Source organism: Lacerta agilis, chromosome 7 (assembly GCF_009819535.1).
Source record: "Lacerta agilis isolate rLacAgi1 chromosome 7, rLacAgi1.pri, whole genome shotgun sequence".
In the NCBI taxonomy this organism is placed as follows: domain Eukaryota; kingdom Metazoa; phylum Chordata; class Lepidosauria; order Squamata; family Lacertidae; genus Lacerta; species Lacerta agilis.
The window spans coordinates 43,291,770-43,309,930 of NC_046318.1; the positions used below are offsets into that span (position 1 = coordinate 43,291,770).

Genomic DNA, 18,161 nt, shown 5'->3' on the forward strand with positions numbered 1-18,161 from the left:
CCAAGGAGAAAAGGAAACAAATGACTTTGCAATGGACACACAGGAGGCAGAAACACAATAAATTACATGTTGGGTAAAAACCTGAGATTCAGACAAAACAAACGCTACTGCGAATAGGCCAAACACAGGTCTTTACTGGCTGTTTAATATCACAGTGCTGTGGGGTTTTTCAAATAAATATTGCTCAGGAAATAAAATATTGGTCAGTAAACAAAACCTTGGTTCCTCACAAACATAGCTGAGTGACCCAAATCTGTAATATAAATGTTAAGGTGTTCTGGCATTGACTAGCCAAGGCCTCATAAAGCTTAAGGGTGATAGCCATCCATTATTAGTCATTTTCAGTGAGTCTACTCTGAGTTACTTGGACAGCACAAGCTTTACTTGTTTATGTGTATATGTATAGGACTGGAGAAAAAAAAGCCCTTAAAATAAGATTGATTCCTTGGCAAGTGTGTTTTCAAACACATCCTCCTTTGGGGACGCATCTTTAGCAACAATTCTCCCCTAATGTATCGGGCACCTAGTGCCTCCTGTTCATTTGTGCTTTCCTAGGTTTGGGTTGGTTTTCTGTTCTTGCGTTGAGATTTTCCTTTCGTGTAGGAGTGCAGCCTTAGATAGAAAAATCCCCACAACATGATGACAATTAGTAATGTTGTTCTCAGAATAGTTTCTAGCTAGCTTTCTGGCTAATTCCACATTTTCCAGCATTCCTAGAGATCAGCAACATACAATACATAAAACCAGGGCTATTTTTCTAGAAAAAGTGGTGCCAGAACTCACCACGAACACCTCCCTTGTTCTCTTATAATGGCAATGGCACCTATCTGAGAGGTGCCAGAACTGAGTTCTAGCTGAAAAAAAGCCCTGCATAAAACCTACAAACCTTTCCAAACTGTTCTTTATTACCATCAATTGAAAGTGAAACAACATAGAAACTACTTCACTCTGCTTGTACAGCAGGTGAATCTCAAGAGGTATCTAGAACACTGCCTACTCCTGTTTCATTGGATGAATTTTGTTTGGTATGGCTCAAGGACATGGACAAGGCTTTTGAATTGGTGCAGGTGCACACATGTTCTCTGGACCCTTGTCCCTTGTAGCTGATAAAAACTAGCGAGGAGATGGCCACTTGGTTCAGGGATGTGATTCATGCATCTTTTATCAGATGAAGGGGTCCCTGCATGCCTAAAGGTGGTGGTGGTGGTGGTGGTAAGGCCACTTCTTAATAAATCCTCCCTGGAGCTGGAATGTTTAGATGACTATCATCCAGTTGTGAATCTCCTTTTCCTGGGCAAGGTTCTTGAAATGGTAAGTTACTAACCAGCTTCAGGTTAGTAACTTACCATCTAACTTACCAGGTTAGATGAGGCTGATTTTCTAGACACATTTTAACTGGGATTTGGAACAGAAACTGTTTTGTTTGCTTTGCATTATGATCTTTGTTAGGAAAGAGGCAGGGGAGTGTGACCATGTTGATTCTTTTTTCCCTCTCAGTAGCTTGCAACACCATTGACCATAGCATCCTCCTAGAACAGTTTTCTGAATTGAAACTGGGCACCACTGCTTTGCAGTGATTCCAGTCATTTTTAGATGGCCAACTTGGTGCTTGGCGAATACTGTGGAGCCTTCGATGTGGGGTTCCACAAGGGTTGAGCTTATTCCCCTTGCTGTTCAACATCTGTATGAAACCACTGATTGGAGTCTTCCAGAGAACTGGTGCCTAGTGTCATCAATATGCTGATGTAAAGGCGAAATAGAGCTGTGTGACATCTGCAGGTGAGGCATTGGATGTGCTGGATCAGTATCTGGCTTCAGTAAGGGACTGAATGAGAGCAAATCCAGATAAGACTGCGACACTATTAGTGGGTGGTTCCCTAGATGAGATGGCTGGGGTTCAACCTCTTCTGGAAGAGGTTGCACTTTCCCTAAAGGCACAGCTGCACAATTTGGGGCACGTCTGGACCCCCACAATTTGGGGCTGGAGGTACAAGTGGCCTTGGTGGCATGGATTACTTTATACCAGCTTCAGCGGGTGGCCCCCATCTGCAATCATATCCAGAAAGGGATAACATACCTTCATTGTCTATTCTCTGGCAGCCTCCAGGTCACGAAGGCTAGCAGTACACAGATCTGACAGCAGCTTTTCCCTTGCTGTGCATGCCTCTCTGATCTTATTTACACACAATCGCAGCAAAAAATACTCTGGATTTGTAACACTCCCTGTAACCACCTGATGTTGAAATGAGTGACACATTCCTTCTGCAAGATCCATTGAAATAAATAGAAGGCATTTCAAAGATGACCCAAGAGAAGTTCCAAGTGGGTACTACATGTCTTGAATCTTTCTACTCACACCCTAGTGTTACGTTCTTCATTTTGGTATTTAATATTGTAATGCTACAACTATTATTATTATTATTATTATTATTATTATTATTATTATTATTATTATTATCATTATCATTATTATTATTATTATCATTATTATTTCTATCACATGATCTAGTAATTGACTCCCCACGGAGTTTGGCAGGCCCGTGCCACCCGCTTTTCCATACAAATTTGCTTTGGCGTATGGTGTACAAAGCACGACAAGTTCTCACTCATGTTTCAAAGCCATCTCTCTTTTCAGAGCTATTTGTTATTGTCTCCATCATCACAAGTTTAAAAAAGGAAAGTTAATTAAATATGGAACAAGACTGAGCAACATCTTTTAAACCATCATGTCATTAGAACTGGATTCCTCAGAGAGCTGCTTAAAAGGGGTTTGAGAACAATGACTGTTCAATCAGATATTTATGGGCATAGTTATGTAAACACACTCTTTATTGTCTATGTATATTTAATATAATTATCAGTTTTGTACTCAGACTCTCTGGAGACCCAACAAATCACAGTGTCGCTTTGAAAATGTCAGCAGAAAAGACAATTATTATGCTTGCAAATATTCATAAATTATATTTAAAAGTCCTGTAAAAATGTATCCTATGAAACAGAGTTCTTTGCAGTCACTGAATAATTACTGTATTTCTTTGATTTAAAATCATATTGAGGGATCCAGTAGAAGAACTTCAGTGATGTAGGAAATTGCTGATCATAGCAAATGAGATCACAAGCATTTTGGACAAATGAAGAATTGATATCAAAATAAGAATTTTGACATTTGGTGTGTATGTGTGTCTAAGTAAGATTAACAGTAAAGTTGAAATCTTGGCATCATGAAAGAAACATAAAGGCGGAATCTTGTCCTCTTACCTTTTTACTAATTATTTAATGGTTGCCTAAGGCACTAAGGCTACAATTCTATGCACACTTACCTTGGAGTAATTCCCATTGAGCACAGGTGACCGGCCTAGAATTGTGGTCTAAATTTAGGAACATGCACAGCATCTGGCTACTGGTCTATGAAATACTTTCCTATAAATGTCTTAGGATTCCAAACAGTGGTTTTGCTAATCCACTGAAACTGCACACTTATCATAAGGTCTTTACAATTTGAACCTTAATTGTCTGAAGTTTTCTCATTTGGAATCAGCTCTCTCTCTCCTATATAAGGCTGTTTCTGAGTAATCTTATGTACATTGTATGTTGGTTTATTCAGACTTCAGGTTCAATGGAATGTTTAGACCATTTGAATAAATAAGCTTGTGCCCATTATGAGTGGAAGGATAACATGCCTGATTTTGTTTGCTCATCTTCCATTATCCCGGCAACTCAGTGAAAGGAACATCACAGAGAGAATGTTCCATTTGCCAGTAAAGCGTAAAGGCCCCTTGAACGATAATTGAGCAGTAATGTATGAAGGAATGCATTAGAGTGGAATCAATGTTATATTCTTGTCTGTGTGGCCAAGATCTTTCCATGGAGTCCTTTGCATTACCTGAGATGCAAGCTCACCCTCCCAGCCGCAGCACACTGTGGCAAGTAATATTCTGTTTTCATACCAAGTTATTTCTAATTGTCGCCAATTATGAGTCATTTGCTTTTAGGTGTCTTGCCTGTCACAATATTAACATTTCTAAAGCTTTCCCTTTGAAGGCTGCGAAAATTTGTTGTGACATCTAAATAAGGAAGTATTCGATCAAGGTGTGAAGTAATTGTTATTTTTTCATATAAATAGAGGGGGTCATATGTTGGTATATAAGGAACAGCTCTTTATCGTCTTTCTTGAGGACAGTGTCTCAAAGAGGATAAAAGCAAAAGGACAAGTGCATTCATTGTGCCAGGATTATAAAGGTAAAGGTAACCATGACAATTAGGTCCAGTCGCGGACGACTCTGGGGTTGCGGCGCTCATCTCGCTCTATAGGCTTCCGGGTCATGTGGCCAGCATGACTAAGCCGCTTCTGGCAAAACCAGAGCAGCGCACGGAAACGCCATTTACTTTCCCGCCGGAGCGGTACCTATTTATCTACTTGCACTTGACGGGCTTTTGAACTGCTAGGTGGGCAGGAGCTGGCACCGAACAACGGGAGCTCACCCCGTTGCGGGGATTCGAACCGCCGACCTTCTAGTTGGCAAGCCCTAGGCTCTGTGGTTTAGAGTGGTTGAGTGGAGAAGGTTCTAGCACTTTTAAAGAGTCAATAAGTATTTGCAGAGGGTAGCTGTGTTAGTCTCTCATGACAGAAATGGTTAACAATTGTGTGGTACCTAAAATACTAAAAAAATATTTTTATGGCACAAGCTTTTGTGGATTTTTTTTTTTTTACTTTTGTGGCCCATTTTGTCAGAGGCATGAAGTGAAATTTTAGTGTTGGGCAGGTATATAAACGAGAATATTGTAAGGTGAGGCTTGAATGGCACCACTGAAATTTGAAAGAGTAAAGGCCGCTCCTGCTTGGTGTAAAGTCCAGGGATATCCAACAGGCAGATCATGATCTACTGGTAGATCACGGGGGATCCATGGTAGATCACGATAGATTGCACACACACTCCACTCAAAAAGAAAAAAAAGGCATTGGTAGATCACTGCCAGTTTTTATAGTGGGAATAGATCTCTGTCTCTTGAAAGCTGGACACGTCTGATTTATTAATAGATTCTAATGGATCATTGAATATTGTTTTATTTGATATAGGTTGTTTATTTTGAAGTTATTTTGACTTTTTTTATTGGAGCAGACTGTTACTATTAATGTCTGATGCTTTATTATGTTTTTATATGTGTTAGAAGCTGCCCAGAGTAGCTGGGGCAACCCAGCCAGATGGGTGGGATATATTATTACTAACTAACTATAACTAAACTAGATGGTCTGACTCAGTATAACACAACTTCCTATGTTCCTAGCTTGTGTCTAGGACTATATTTTGGAGAAAGTGAGAGTTAACTCCTTGTAAATTCCCTTAAGGGGCTTATGCAGCAGTTAAGCCACTATGGGGACCAGAGGGTACCCCAACATAGTCCACCTCATTCGCTCCTCCTATCTTCACGAGCTTATTTAGCAATCAGGTTGAATAGTACAGCCTGTGAGCAGTGACTTCTGCTTAGCCTTTCCACTCTTTATGCCAAGTAACAGGCATTCTCATTCAATAAACCTGTGGCCTGCTTTGCATCCAGCATGTATGTCTCCTGTTCTTCCCCTCCCCCTGGTCTCCTTGATGCTGGCACAATTTTACTTTCCCCCTTCTCATTAGGGTGGCTCATTTTAGCTTCAGTGGCCCACTGGGGAAGCTAGCATGCCAGAGACTAAGCACATTCATATGGAGTCTCTGTATTTCTCCCTCCTCCCCACCTCCTGGTTCTGCAAACTGATACCCCAATCTTGTTCTGTTTGCTAAATGCTCTGATAAGCCCCCATGGAAGACTCAATCCTCATTGGGAAGGTTGAATGTCTTTCATAATCTCTTTAAACAGCTTTTTAGGGTATCACTGAGAAACCGGGAACTAATGAGAAAGGTAAATGGATTCAGGCATTTGATATGAGTGACTCGCTCTTCAAACCAGGAGTTGAATGTGACCATAAGACTTCTATTCCCTAGCCCTGAAAGGCAGGACTAATCGATGCACAAAGCTACCATCACATTTGCTGTTGCTGTGTTTACTGTGTTACTGTATTTACATAACTAGAAATTCAACAACCTTGCGTGTTTTGCAAGCTGTCATGACATAAGAAGCAAGTAATACGCTATGTTTTGCTTGCTAACATATTTTTGACATATTTTAGCTTCTGATTATAAGATTGCATCTTTCCCAGCTACCATCTGTCTCAACTCCATGGCACAAACACAGTGGGGTGTAATATTTCTAACATACTTGAACTTGACGAAAAACATGCTATTTACAGTTTTAACCAATATGTCCCGCTTTCACACATGAAGGCTGAAATAAATGCCTGCACTTTTGGAAAAGGTATCTGCCATGAAGAAAGAAGACATAATCAGATCCAATTTGGCAGAGATGAGTAACATATTAATGGAAATGAAAGCGGAATGGGTGTCTGAGTTATTATAAATAGAAGCTGGCATTGTACTTGCAGTGTATGCACAGTTGCCCATGTTTATCCTTTTGTCAGCACAAATGAGATTTTCTTAGAATACTTTTTAACATCCCATATTTTATTTTATTTTTTGTTCTTGGCAACGTATGCATAAAATTCTCAAGGCTGGAGAAAGAAACATGGCACATTTTTTCCTTGAAATCTCTGGCAAGCAGAGGCATTTTGAAAACTTTGTTTCCAGCCCTCCCATCTGTGGAGATTCAGAATGTGACACTCAGCAAACTGGAAATCACACTTAAAATCTACCCTGACAGGAAAAGGCCAGCAACTCTTTGTGGTATCACATTGTGTAGCTCCAACCACTGCATAAGGATTCCAGAAACACACTGCGACTCCCAACAAATGCAGAGAATAGATTTGGGGTGAACATTCATAGCAGCATATCTGAGGACCAGCAGCAACAACAGCAACAGCAAAACCCTGATGGTACATCCTTCCTTTACACATACTTGGGACAAACAGGTTAATGCAGTTCTTGGCAACACTTCTCGGCTGGCTTTGAACAATCCCCCACAGGAAATGTAAGGCTGGAGTGCTCACTGAAGCGCTCTCTCTGGCCACGTCCTCTACTGCCATCTCTGTCAGCAGTGAGGACAAGGGACTGGAGGGTAGAGGAGTCCATGTCAATGCTGTGGCTGGAATTTAACAGGGTTGCCACCTCTGTTTGAGAGGACTGGGGGATGGGGGGGGGGGAGAGAACCAGCTACCACTCCATTCCATAAGATAATCATTTAAGCGCACAAGCTTCCAACAGTGTCTGAGGCTGAAATAGAAACATGAAAATACTGAAAGGAGAGAAAGGGGAAGCCAAAGCTACAATCCTAAGCATACTTTCTGGGGAGGAGAGATGGGGGAGACATTCAACTCAGATCTGGCTTTAACAGCATACTATCAAACTCTCACTTTCCAAAATAGTATGTGAACTTTGCAATGCAGGTCTCCAACCAATGTTTGCAAAAATGCGTATATATTAGAGGAAAGTATGCGTGAAAATGATGGTCTTAGTTAAACTTACACAAAAATGCATTATAATAGGAAAAATTGCTTGCAAAAATAGGTACTGATTTTAAAACTGTTTCTTATGAGAACTTTGTCCTAAAGTGTTCATGAGGATTAAAAAAGTGGGTTGTTTTTTAAAAAAATATTCTGCAAAATGTGGAAAACCGAATTTAAGATTGGAGAATGAGCAACCTGAGAGAACTGAACTTGACAGATTCTTCCATCCTTACTGGGGAATAAAATGCATTGACCTCAGTGAAATTTAATTCTTCTGAGTAAACACATTAGGACTGCACTGTAAACAGAAAGACCCAGACAGCTAGATTTTTTAAAAAACTTGACAAATGACAGTCACAAAGTTTAGGACAGGAATGAGCAACACTGATGTTGTTGGACTACAACTCCCATCATCCATGACCATTGTCCATGTTGGTGGCTTGGGCTGATGGCAGCCCAACTCCCAACAATATCTAGAGGGCCACAGGTTCTCCACTCTTGGTTTAGGAGATTGACATTTGCAAGCTCTGGATTCAGATCACTTACCACAACAATCCTGGTATTTTTCTAAAGAAATATACACCTTAAACAATAATAAATTTAAACTAGAGCTTAAGAGGCAGTAAGAGCCTGATTTCTGGGATCCTGTGTGATGTGAAGGGGAAATATGTGTTTATTTACGAGTCAAAATTAAGTTGCAAAAGGAGAGCAGGTTTGTTTGTATCTGGGACAAAAAGCACAGCCACGCTGTAATGTAATGGTAAACTGAATTTATTTCCTCTTGGAAAACCATTCCAGTAATCTCCAGGTTCAGACCGCAGAGTAAACATTAATAACAGTAACATACAGGTTAGTTCAACTGATTCAAAAATTTGGCCATGTGACGTCATTAAGGAAAAGTCTTGAACACTCAAAAGCTTCAAATGGTATCCAGGGGGAAAAAGTTTCTTTGACAATCTACATAACAACTATTGCATATATGGTAATGCTATCTGTCATATCGCAAGGCTTACAAATATATATACAGGCCATATTCAGCTGGGGAGTCAGTTTGGAGAGAATCGGTTCATTTTTATTTATTTTTACTTTTGCAAGTATCTTCAACAATAAAAATACTCTTGAATTCATTTGCTTGTATACCAAAAGAGAAATTGTAGACATAAGCTTGAATGAAAGGAAAGCCAAATAGGGTTGTAATGTATTACTTTTTTTCTCCTGTTTCTTCCTTGAAAATAACATTTGTCTTAAGCCTTTTTTTCCCTTTATGCGTTATTCTTCTTTTAATCCTGCTTGAATAGGGCCCAAGTCCACTTGTCTTTATAAGACCATTTTAGTATCAGACAACATAATACATGTGCAACACTTTATATACAAGAAGTCTCTCCGGTGCTCAAAAGTTCAAACACATGAACATCCAACAGTTTTGATAATACAAGTTTTATGGTACAATACAATGTTTCTGAATAATATACATTAACAATGAAAGTCTCGTGCAAAGAGTTAAACATGTTCCCTTTTTTTCATGTCCTGCAAAGAATCGGTTCCTGAAGAACTGGGCCTTGCACTAACTGCTATGTTGGGTCATTGTATGATTCTGGAAGAAAAAAAGGAGATATGTGGTTATTGTACAGCCAAGGAAACAAAGCACGGCCGCAAAAAACATATGGCCGCAATGCATGTCACTGTGTTAAGTGGCATATTATACACACTTTGATGTTGCTTTGTATTACACACTAGAATCATTTCTATAATCTTCATCTTATGCACTTCAAAGTACATTAGGTCGAAGTCCAAGACAGTACTTGCCTAAATGTCCATTCGTGAATATGTTGGTTGTGGCCTATAATGCAGAAAACACCAACAGACCATGCAAACATCTGGGGGTGATTGCCAGTGAATGTGGCATGGCCCTTCCTTTTGTGAGAATGCTTACAGATCCATCCACTGGTGACAAATTTTAGTATGCTAGCTGTTTTGTGTTAATATCTTCATAAGTATCTTTTCAGAAGGCCACTGGTCTGTTGCAGCTGAGCCTAGGACAAATCTCAGTATAATAGTTCTTTGTGTGGATGTCTCCCTAGGTATCTTTTCAAGAGGTCAGTAGTACGTGGCAAGTGAGTCTAAGGACACAACAAGAGTTTGAGAAGAATCCTGAAGGAAGACAGAACTTACTCGTATATGACTTAATATTTTTGACACTACCTAAGGCTACATCCAAGCATCCTACAGGTATTTAGTAGAGAATAAATCTCACTGAACTTTATGGGAGTAACTCTATGGGAATTGAAGGTGGGCCTTCAGTGCGTGGAAAGTGGTCTGCTTGCACAATAGGATTTCTCACCCACTCCTCCCTGCTGGTTCCCTCAACTTGCTCTAGAGGGTTGGGGGAACCCCCAGAATAGATTTAGGGGGGGGGATAGTTTTACTGTGAGAGTGGATCTTATTCCCTGTGTGCATATACCCAATGTATCATAAGGCTGAATTTCACCCATGTTTAGGATTGAGTTGCACAGTGTAATAGTTGCTACAATACGCCAACAAGGGCTCTGTCTGCTGGCTAAAAGGTTAAAAAGCAGAAAAGCAAACCCAAGACCATTTGATTTCATGCATAGCATTTCCCACATCAGTTGATAGGTATCAAAATACTGTAACACAATGACAGATAAGATGATCTGCAAATAGTGGATATTATGACTAATAACTTCTGTCTTTAAACTGAATATAACTAAGAGACTAGTTTTCCTGATTTAGTGTGACAGAAATGTGCTCATTACGGTAATGTCTGATATGTGTTGAATTCCATGTGACCAAGAAAACACCTGAGTATGTGTTTCCATATGCCTGATGATATCCTATTACAAGAAGTTTTTCAAAAATGCTAAAGTTTTTTAAAACTACAGCATCTGCTCACATCTTACATCTGAATTGTTCGGTGCTCCCTATGATGCAGGTAGGTCCAGATAACTCAAACAATTGAGTTATAAATGTATAGTGCTGTACTGAATGAATTTTCATGCTTGAACATGTTCTAGGTAAAATTGGATTTTTGAGGGATGCAAAACTGAGCAAAAACCTGAAACCTGCCCCTGCATTAGGCTTATTTCCCCACCACCCACCCACCTGTTCCCAGACCCATTGTATTGCGACTTCAGTGTATATTTAGGCCTTCTTTCTTTTTCATTATATGATCCTGGCCAATCAGGAATCACAGGTCATGGCACCGTGGGGCTCATCAGATTTTGCTCCTTGACAATGTTAATGTTGGTAAATAACTTCCTTGGATTGCCCTCACTCTGAATGGGATGGTATGAGGTGATGGGACTGTACTGCCCAAGCAACAGGGCAGACTTTGTTTGTTGCATTGCATTGATGTCAAAACTGAGCAGTAAGAGTCTCACCCTAATGTAGGTTTATGTAGCCTTCAAAAGTATATTAACAAGCTGGAACATATACAGAGGAGGGTGATCAAGGGTCTGGAAACAAAGCCTTATGGGCAATGGTTCCTCGTCATCCTGGAACAAAGTCACAAATGGGGTGTTGCAGGGTTCTGACCAGGGCCCCTTAATGTTCAGTGCTTTTATAAATGACTTGCATGCAGGAATTGAGGGGATGCTCATGCAATTTGCAGATGGCACCAAACTGGGGGTGGCAGCCAATGCCACAGAAGATGGAATCAGGATTCAATATGACCTTAACAGCTTGGAGATGTGGGCCCAAACTAACAAAATGAATTTCAATAGGGACATTTAGGCAGGAGGAGCCTGCTGCACAAATCTACGATGTTGGGCACCTGGCTTAACAGTAATACATATGAAACGGATCTAGGGGTCTTAGTAGACCACAAGAAAGGAGATAATCATCAGAAATTTCTTCCTGATGTTTATTGGGAAAGAGCTGTTCAACAGTGGAACATACTACCATGAGAGGTAGTGTACTTTCCTTGAAGGTTTTTAAGTAGAGGTTGGATGGCCCTCTGTCATGGATGCTTTAGTTGAGATTCCTGCATTGCAGGGAGTTGGACTGGATGTCTGATCAACACTAAAAAGGGGAAGGGGTGTGGCATAGGGGTAGATCATCTGCTTTGCATGCACAAGGTCCCAGGCTCAATCCCTGACACCTCCCAGTCGGGCTGGGCACACCCCGTCTGAAATCCTGGAGGGCTATTGCCAGTCAGTGTAGACAATATTGAGCAAAATGGGTTTATGGCCTGACTTGGTATAAGGCACCCTCCTATGTTTCAAATAACAATCATTTTTCATTTAAAAAAGAGAATTAAGGCATTAATGTGGAAGATATAAAAGAAACCATGGGATTTACTCTCTGCTGAACCCTGCTGTGGTGCTCCATAGCCAATATGGCCTGCTGCACAATAAGATTCTTAAGAGAACATGGAGACAGAAACTCAGAGAGAAGCAACAGTGAGAAATTTTTTTCTAATTAAGCAAAAGACACAAACATGTACCTTGAGCAGCCTCCCTAAATACTTGAGACTACAAGGATGTGCAACCTCTTTGCATTTTTTTAGAGCATCAATGGACTAGAAAGAAATACCTGCCTAGGGAGAAAGGCTGTTTTTGAGTATAGTGCAGATATAACATTTATGAGACAAAAAGGTGAAAGATGGGAGGAAAGAGGTAAGGGAAGGAGAAAAATTCTTTAATCCCACAGAGAGCTACATTATATTCTGCCATAAACAAAACAAAAAACCAAAAAAGTTGTCTATTGGAGACACTATGTATAAGCGACTGAAAATTGCAACCATTAATCCCAGTTATGAACTGCTGGAGGTTTTGGTTTAAGGGTGTTTTTTATATAAAGAAGGTTGTGTTTAAAAATTTAGGACAAAATTTTCCTCTATTATCCACCCAGCAGATCTGAGCTCTGATATCCTCCTCTTTCCATGTGCTCTGGACTCCCACTTCCATGACAATAGGAGCTGACACAAGTGGGGAAATCGAAAGATGGAGCTCCTGTTGACATGAACATGGGAGTTTTCAGTGCACAGGGAGAACCAATATTAGAGTTAAGAGCTTCTGTGTAACTCTGAGAATGGAATTTGCCCTTTACAGGACACACAGTATATTTGAGGCAGATGTTTTTAAAATTGATCTTCTGGAAAGCATGCAGTACTAAGTAATTTCCCTGAGTTCATTCTCCTTCCCCTATTATGTTGTTGCCACTCTAAGGCACCCTGAGTGATGTGTGTGCATTAAAAGGGCAAGGCAAAAATTCACATCTAAATAAATATATAAAGTTCAGCAAATTCTGGAAATCTCAATCCTATTACCTCAGTATTTATATATTTGTATTGCATGTTGCTGAGAAAGTTTGATACTGGGAACTCTTTCAGCTTTTTTGTAGATTTTTGTCAGTTTGAAGAAGATAACTGGATTAGAATTTATATTTTTTCAGGATCGGAATTGATGTCTTTTGTATTTTGTCATTTGTTACACACACACACACAATCTTGCTTTGCAAAAGCATGCTATATGCAGAAACGGAGGTGCAATGACAAAAACACAATAATAGAAAGTTAGGAACTAATTAAAAACAAAAACAAAACCCTAACAACAAAAATGAAGCCATAGAGTTCAAGGATCCTCTTGCATTCCATGGAACAATGTGATGTCAGCATATGTCACATGCCAAAAATTCTAAAAAGGGCACATCCTCTGTGTTATCTGTGGAACTTAGCATTCATATGATCATCTATTCAACCCTTTAGGTTTCAGAAACTGATGTTAAATCCACAGTTGATAGCTTGGTGCTTTAAACACTTGGGCTGTGTCCATTTCAGTGAACTTGGGAAACAGTTGTGTGTTTTGTCACTGATTTCCACAGCTTTCACTGCAACAGTGAAAAAGCGGGGTTTTCCCCCCAGCAACTGTTTGAAGTCTCCTCTTCACCCTGTTGTATTTACCTCAACTAAATTATTACAGAAAGCAATCTGAGAAAGAGAAACGGAGCGCTAGAAAAAAATATCTACCATGAAAAAAACTCCCCGATTCAAATACTCCATTAGAATCCCTAATGTGAAGTGCTGTTCCATTCAATTTAAATGAGACATTTCGAAGCTGAATGAAATGAATGCAATTGTTTCTCAAAAGCAGATTACAAATAAAGAAATAGAAAGATTAAATGGGGACGTTATTGTTCAACAGATGGTGTCAGAATCACAGCAGCATGTTTTTCTCTTTCCTTAATTCAAGAAAGTGAACACCAGTAATCAATCATCACTGATTAACTAATTATGGTATACTAACATTTTACAATTGATGGGAAATCCACATTTAAAAACCAAGCCCCATTCCTGCTTTCTCCCCCTTTTCTGTAAGCCCACGGCATTCCAATACAGTTTCAGGTTGTAAAACAGATTTCTACATTACTAACCTTTAAGCACCACTTTTTTAAAACACACACACACACACACACACACACACCCAAAAGCAATTGGTTTCCAACAGGCTGGATAATAAGTCTTTTGACCTGCATTCTTCTCTGACCCATTAAGGTCACCTCTGTGCTCGGGCATATAGCTGACTTAGGAAATGCCTCCAAGTCCTGCATTTCATCTCCTGCCCACTCAAAATAAAGCTTTCTTTAAATGTGTCTGTACAGGTCCCAAAAGACCAGGGAGGCATCCCTGTAGTGGGCAATGGAGGGACAGAAGCTTCTGCCTTTATTAATGAATGCAGACCATTATGAGTCTGGCTGGCTCCTGCGCTGTTCCCAGAAGCATATACTGTACGTGACTTAAAATGCTAGAATATTGACACAAAGCGAGCCAGGCAACCCTAAGGAAAATTACTCCTTGGATATAATGTAGGCTCGTAACAGCTATTAGAGTACAAAATAAAACCCTCCGGGATCAAACTGACATATACAGCATTCTACCTACTCCTCAAACATTAGAAGAATTTCTTTGTGAAGGCATTCTCAAGGACAGCATTAAACTGACTTTTGTAGCAATCTGCAACAGCTTTTTGGCTTACAGCTTTTAGTACTAAATCTCTAGTTTGAATCAATATAAGTACTATATCCTCCACATTAATCAATACATTTGGTTCAATACACATTCTATTAAATTATACTTTCTAATCAAGGTTTTCTGCTTCTCCCCCTGCCCCCCAATTGCTCCCTCCCTCCAAACCTCTTACTGATAGCTTTCAGTTTGTCCTCGGAAAATGGCAAGATACTTGGGGGTGGGAGAGATGGGGATGAAGTAAAAATGGGCAAAGCCAGCACACCCCAATTTCAAGCCCTAATGCCAAGCAGGTGGTTTGATTTCAATAAGATTTCCAGAACTTCCAATCCTAGCTTTCAGGATTGATGATATAGCTCCTGCAAAACTGAACAAAGAAATGTTCAAGAACACAAAAAAGGAGACACCAAGCAAGGGGGCGGGGAAGGTTTCAATTTTTACAGTGGTACCTCAGGTTACATACGCTTCAGGTTACATAATCCGCTAACCTAGAAATAATGCTTCAGGTTAAGAACTTTGCTTCAGGATAAGAACAGAAATCGTGTTCTGGCGGCGCAGCGGCAGCGGGAGGCCCCATTAGCTAAAGTGGTGCTTCAGGTTAAGAACAGTTTCAGGTTAAAAACGGACCTACGGAACAAATTAAGTACGTAACCAGAGGTACCACTGTATTTTGGTTAAACAAAAAAATGACTAAAGGAGAGGGGCAAAACTCAATAGTGAAGGCAAATGAGTAAAAAGAACCACAGTCAGAGAGGAATTCAGTTATCCATGACCTGGTAACACGCAGCTCCCTTTGAAAAAGCTCAGTTGGTTCAGAATATGCTAACTGGAACTGGCTATGTGAGTGCTTTTATCTGGCTTCCTGTCCATTTCTGGGCCCAATACAAAGTGCTTGACCTTAAAGTCTCCTCATGGCTTGCAACTGTGTACCTGAAGACCTCAGTTGGTAGAACATGACACTCTTAATCTCAGGGTCGTGGATTCTAGCCCCACATTGGGCAAAAGATTCCTGCATTGCATCTGGTCCCCCATTGCAGGACCAGATGGCCTTCGTGGTCCCTTCCAACTCTATGATTCTATGACGGCCTCATTTCACATGCATCTGCCTACACTTGAGAACATCAGCTGATGCCTTCTGTTGGGAGACCCATCAAGTGAGGCGCAAAGCGTCACTGCTGTTGAAAAGGCCTCTTCAGTGGCGGCACCCTGCCTGAGGAAGTACTCCTCAGAAGGGTTCACCTGGTGTCTATTCTAATGTATGTTTGGTGCCAGGCAGATTTATTTTTATTTTCCCAGGACTTTTAAATCTTTTAATACCTGCTGTAGCTCTTAAATCTATTCTTAGCACTGATGTTTTATTCTCTGCCCTGTTCTTGATTTTAACTTCAGGTTGTTTTAGCGCTTCATCACATTTTATTGAATAAATCCATTTTATTGTTGTAGCTTTTTACTGTATGTATTTTACTGGGAATGTATATTATAGGGTGACCTGCAAAAGTAAAAAATAAAATAAAAACAGAAGAGAAGCAAATGGGAAATGCTCACCTTCCATGGTGAATATCAGCTAGATGGAGAAGTGATAGACAAGTTCGCCTTGACTAAAAAGCTCTACAAAGCTGACACTAGTTTTTGGGACATGCTTTGGGTGGTACTGGGGGCTTAGGATCCTGTGAAATCATAGCCTCACCTCAAATGCCCCAGAAACGCCTCATTTCAGCTCCCACTAGTGGTGGCACAACACTGGCAGGGCATCTACACTCATGGAGCTTTCTGTGGGCATACCACACCATATTACCGTACCATGTCCCTGGCAGTGTAAGTGCCATTCTACCAATGGCCCTCCAACTCCATTAGCAGATAGTACGTATGCTGCTCCCTAAGGCTTGTCAGTCAACTGTATGCCAACTTCAAGACTGCAGCATAAGACAACTTTGCAAAACCGGGGGGAGGGGAAGAATCTTGGCTATGGATGGTCCTTGTTTTTCATATCACAAAACTGTTTGAATAAAAGCTGGGTTGCTCCTCCAAGGTGCCTGCATATGAGATTACCTGAGAACCTTAGGTAAGCCTCTCTGAGCTCCTCATAAGATCAGTGGGGCATGGGTAGAATTACACAAATATTTGGAGAAGAGGATCTTGGCTCTAAGAAGTGCCAGTGAGATATTTAGATTTGTGAGAGAGAAGTTACGACGTAAAAGGGGCCAGTATAGAGCTTTAATCTTATTTCGGACAAATTTTTCAATCATGGAACTACAGCGTGTCCAGGCGTCAAGCTACATTGCTAAATGATCTAGTGGAAACATAGCCTTATAAAGTAGAGCAGTTTAATGCCAGAGCATGAAATGCTGTTGCATTCTGTGGGCAATGCCTTCCATTTATTTGTATGTTTTTCTCTGTATAAGAAACTCTGCACTTTTATGTTTTTGGATTGGAACAGAGATTTCTCTCTTCTCCCCACCCCCAGTTTACAACGAACCTGAAAAGAAACTGCTGAATTTTCTTTTGGCATTTAACACCATTCTACACAACAGCATCTAACACTCTCTGGACAACACTATATCACTATATCACTATCACAGAGAAAGGTGAGAGAGCATAGCAAAAGTCAAGACGAGAAACAGAAAGAAAATGAGGGCAGAAACCAACTTTTTCTTCCTCTATCCTTCAGATTTATTTTTTGGAGAATAATTAACTGGAATGTTCAAAATTAATTGATCTTATCTTAACTAATCTCTTCTCAGTATTTGTAACAGGGAGGGAGTGCTTTTGGTTGACTCATCCCAAACTAGACTCTATCACTAGCAAAAGACTGTGTCAGCTTTGATAAAAATCAACACCATTATATAGTTAAAGACCTGCAAGTAGGCTCGGACTGAACACACCGGTAGTTTTGATACTTTTAATACTTCTGTGTAAGGGAGGAGCTCCTGCAGTGAGTAGGAGCTTTTTTGCTCTGATGTTGCCATGCCTACCTGCCTTCCCAATTCCCAGCAAGGGAGCAAAGAGAGGGTAAGTGGACAACAGCAGCATTGTGAAAGCAAAGAATTTGCCACTCAAAGAGTACCAGAGCTATACTTGAGCTCTGGCATATACAATCATTTATGCATAGGTCTCAAGTCCGATCCATTCATACAGCTGAATGAGGCAGTCAGGTGGGCTGCACTGCTTCAAGACTACAGTTGAAGACATCATTTTTTTACGCTTCCCTCCATTAAAAATTTCCTGCAAACAGTAAAATCAACACAGCAGGGAAAGGCTGGGTTAGAAACTCTCTTTCTGATGTGCTTAAAAGAACAAAAACAGCAGGATTTCCTATAGTTTTTGAAACATAGGTGAACTTTCAAAAGTTCCCACATTGGCAGTAGCAGAGTCCATTCAACTGTTTCAATATTCTGCTAACTGTATTGGCCCAGCCTTGGATTTATTCACTTGTGTGTGATATACTGGCCACATTAGCCCTATTGGGGTATGCTGCTCATGTGTAAAGGCTACACATTACATGGAGATGGCTGTGCTAAGCTCAGTCCCTACTCTGCTGTGTCTGTCGCTCTTCAGAAGTTGGAGGTTGAAGTCTGAAGCAAAGAACCTCTTCTATTCATTGAGGTGGCACTGTGTGATTTGGAACCGCTCAGATGACTCTCCCTGTGTGCCTTCTTCCCCATCACAATCACACTCCCTTCAGTCTTC

At 40.4% G+C, this 18,161-nt stretch overlaps 1 protein-coding gene across 10 annotated transcripts in view; it reads right to left on the reverse strand.

Annotated features, from left to right (window-relative positions):
- Nucleotides 1-8,247: 8,247 nt before the first annotated feature.
- Nucleotides 8,248-18,161, reverse strand: part of ZNF521 (zinc finger protein 521) — a 289,657-nt gene continuing 279,743 nt past the window's right edge. For all 10 annotated transcript variants that reach the window (XM_033155068.1, XM_033155067.1, XM_033155066.1 and 7 more), the window contains one exon: nt 8,248-9,086. In XM_033155068.1, coding sequence (XP_033010959.1) covers nt 9,057-9,086 — 30 coding nt within the window. In that variant the 3' untranslated portion in view covers nt 8,248-9,056. The remainder of the gene's footprint in view (nt 9,087-18,161) is intronic.